Genomic DNA, 508 nt, shown 5'->3' on the forward strand with positions numbered 1-508 from the left:
GTCTTCAACGAGTCCTTCGCCTTCGACATCCCCACGGAGCGGCTGCGTGAGACGACCATCGTCATCACCGTCATGGACAAGGACAGGCTGAGCCGCAACGATGTCATCGGCAAGGTGGGTCCCAGGGGGGGGTCCTGGCCTGGAGGGACCCCAGCAGGGTGTCCTGCCCAAGGGGGGCAGCTGGGGGATGGCTGGGTGTCCAGCTGGGGCTGGCTGAAGGTGGAGCGTGGCTCCTCCCGCCCGGCTCTGGTCCCCGCCGCGGTGTGGGGCACCAAGGGTGAGCCCAGGGACAATTTGGTGGCCCCCATCCAGGTTGGAGATGCCTCGTGTGTCCTGTCACACTCCTGTGGCAGCGTCAGCCTGGCAAAAGTCTGTTTATTGTGAGGCAAAAAACGTAGAATTGTTTTGGTTGGAAGAGAACTTGGAGGTCATGGAGTCCAACCATCCCCCAGCCCTGCCAGGTCCCCACTGCCCCGTGTCCCTCACCCCACATCTCCACGGCTTGGGA

The 508-nt window shown here is 63.2% G+C and overlaps 1 protein-coding gene across 1 annotated transcript in view; it reads left to right on the forward strand.

Annotated features, from left to right (window-relative positions):
• SYT7 (synaptotagmin VII) overlaps window positions 1–114 on the forward strand; it is a gene marked incomplete at both ends in the record, with an annotated part of 1,768 nt that extends 1,654 nt beyond the window's left edge. Inside the window, one exon of the mRNA XM_008945342.1 lies at window positions 28–114. Coding sequence (XP_008943590.1) covers window positions 28–114 — 87 coding nt within the window. The remainder of the gene's footprint in view (window positions 1–27) is intronic.
• Window positions 115–508: the final 394 nt, after the last annotated feature.

This window comes from Merops nubicus, unplaced genomic scaffold (assembly GCF_000691845.1).
Source record: "Merops nubicus isolate BGI_N331 unplaced genomic scaffold, ASM69184v1 scaffold33358, whole genome shotgun sequence".
Lineage (NCBI taxonomy): Eukaryota > Metazoa > Chordata > Aves > Coraciiformes > Meropidae > Merops > Merops nubicus.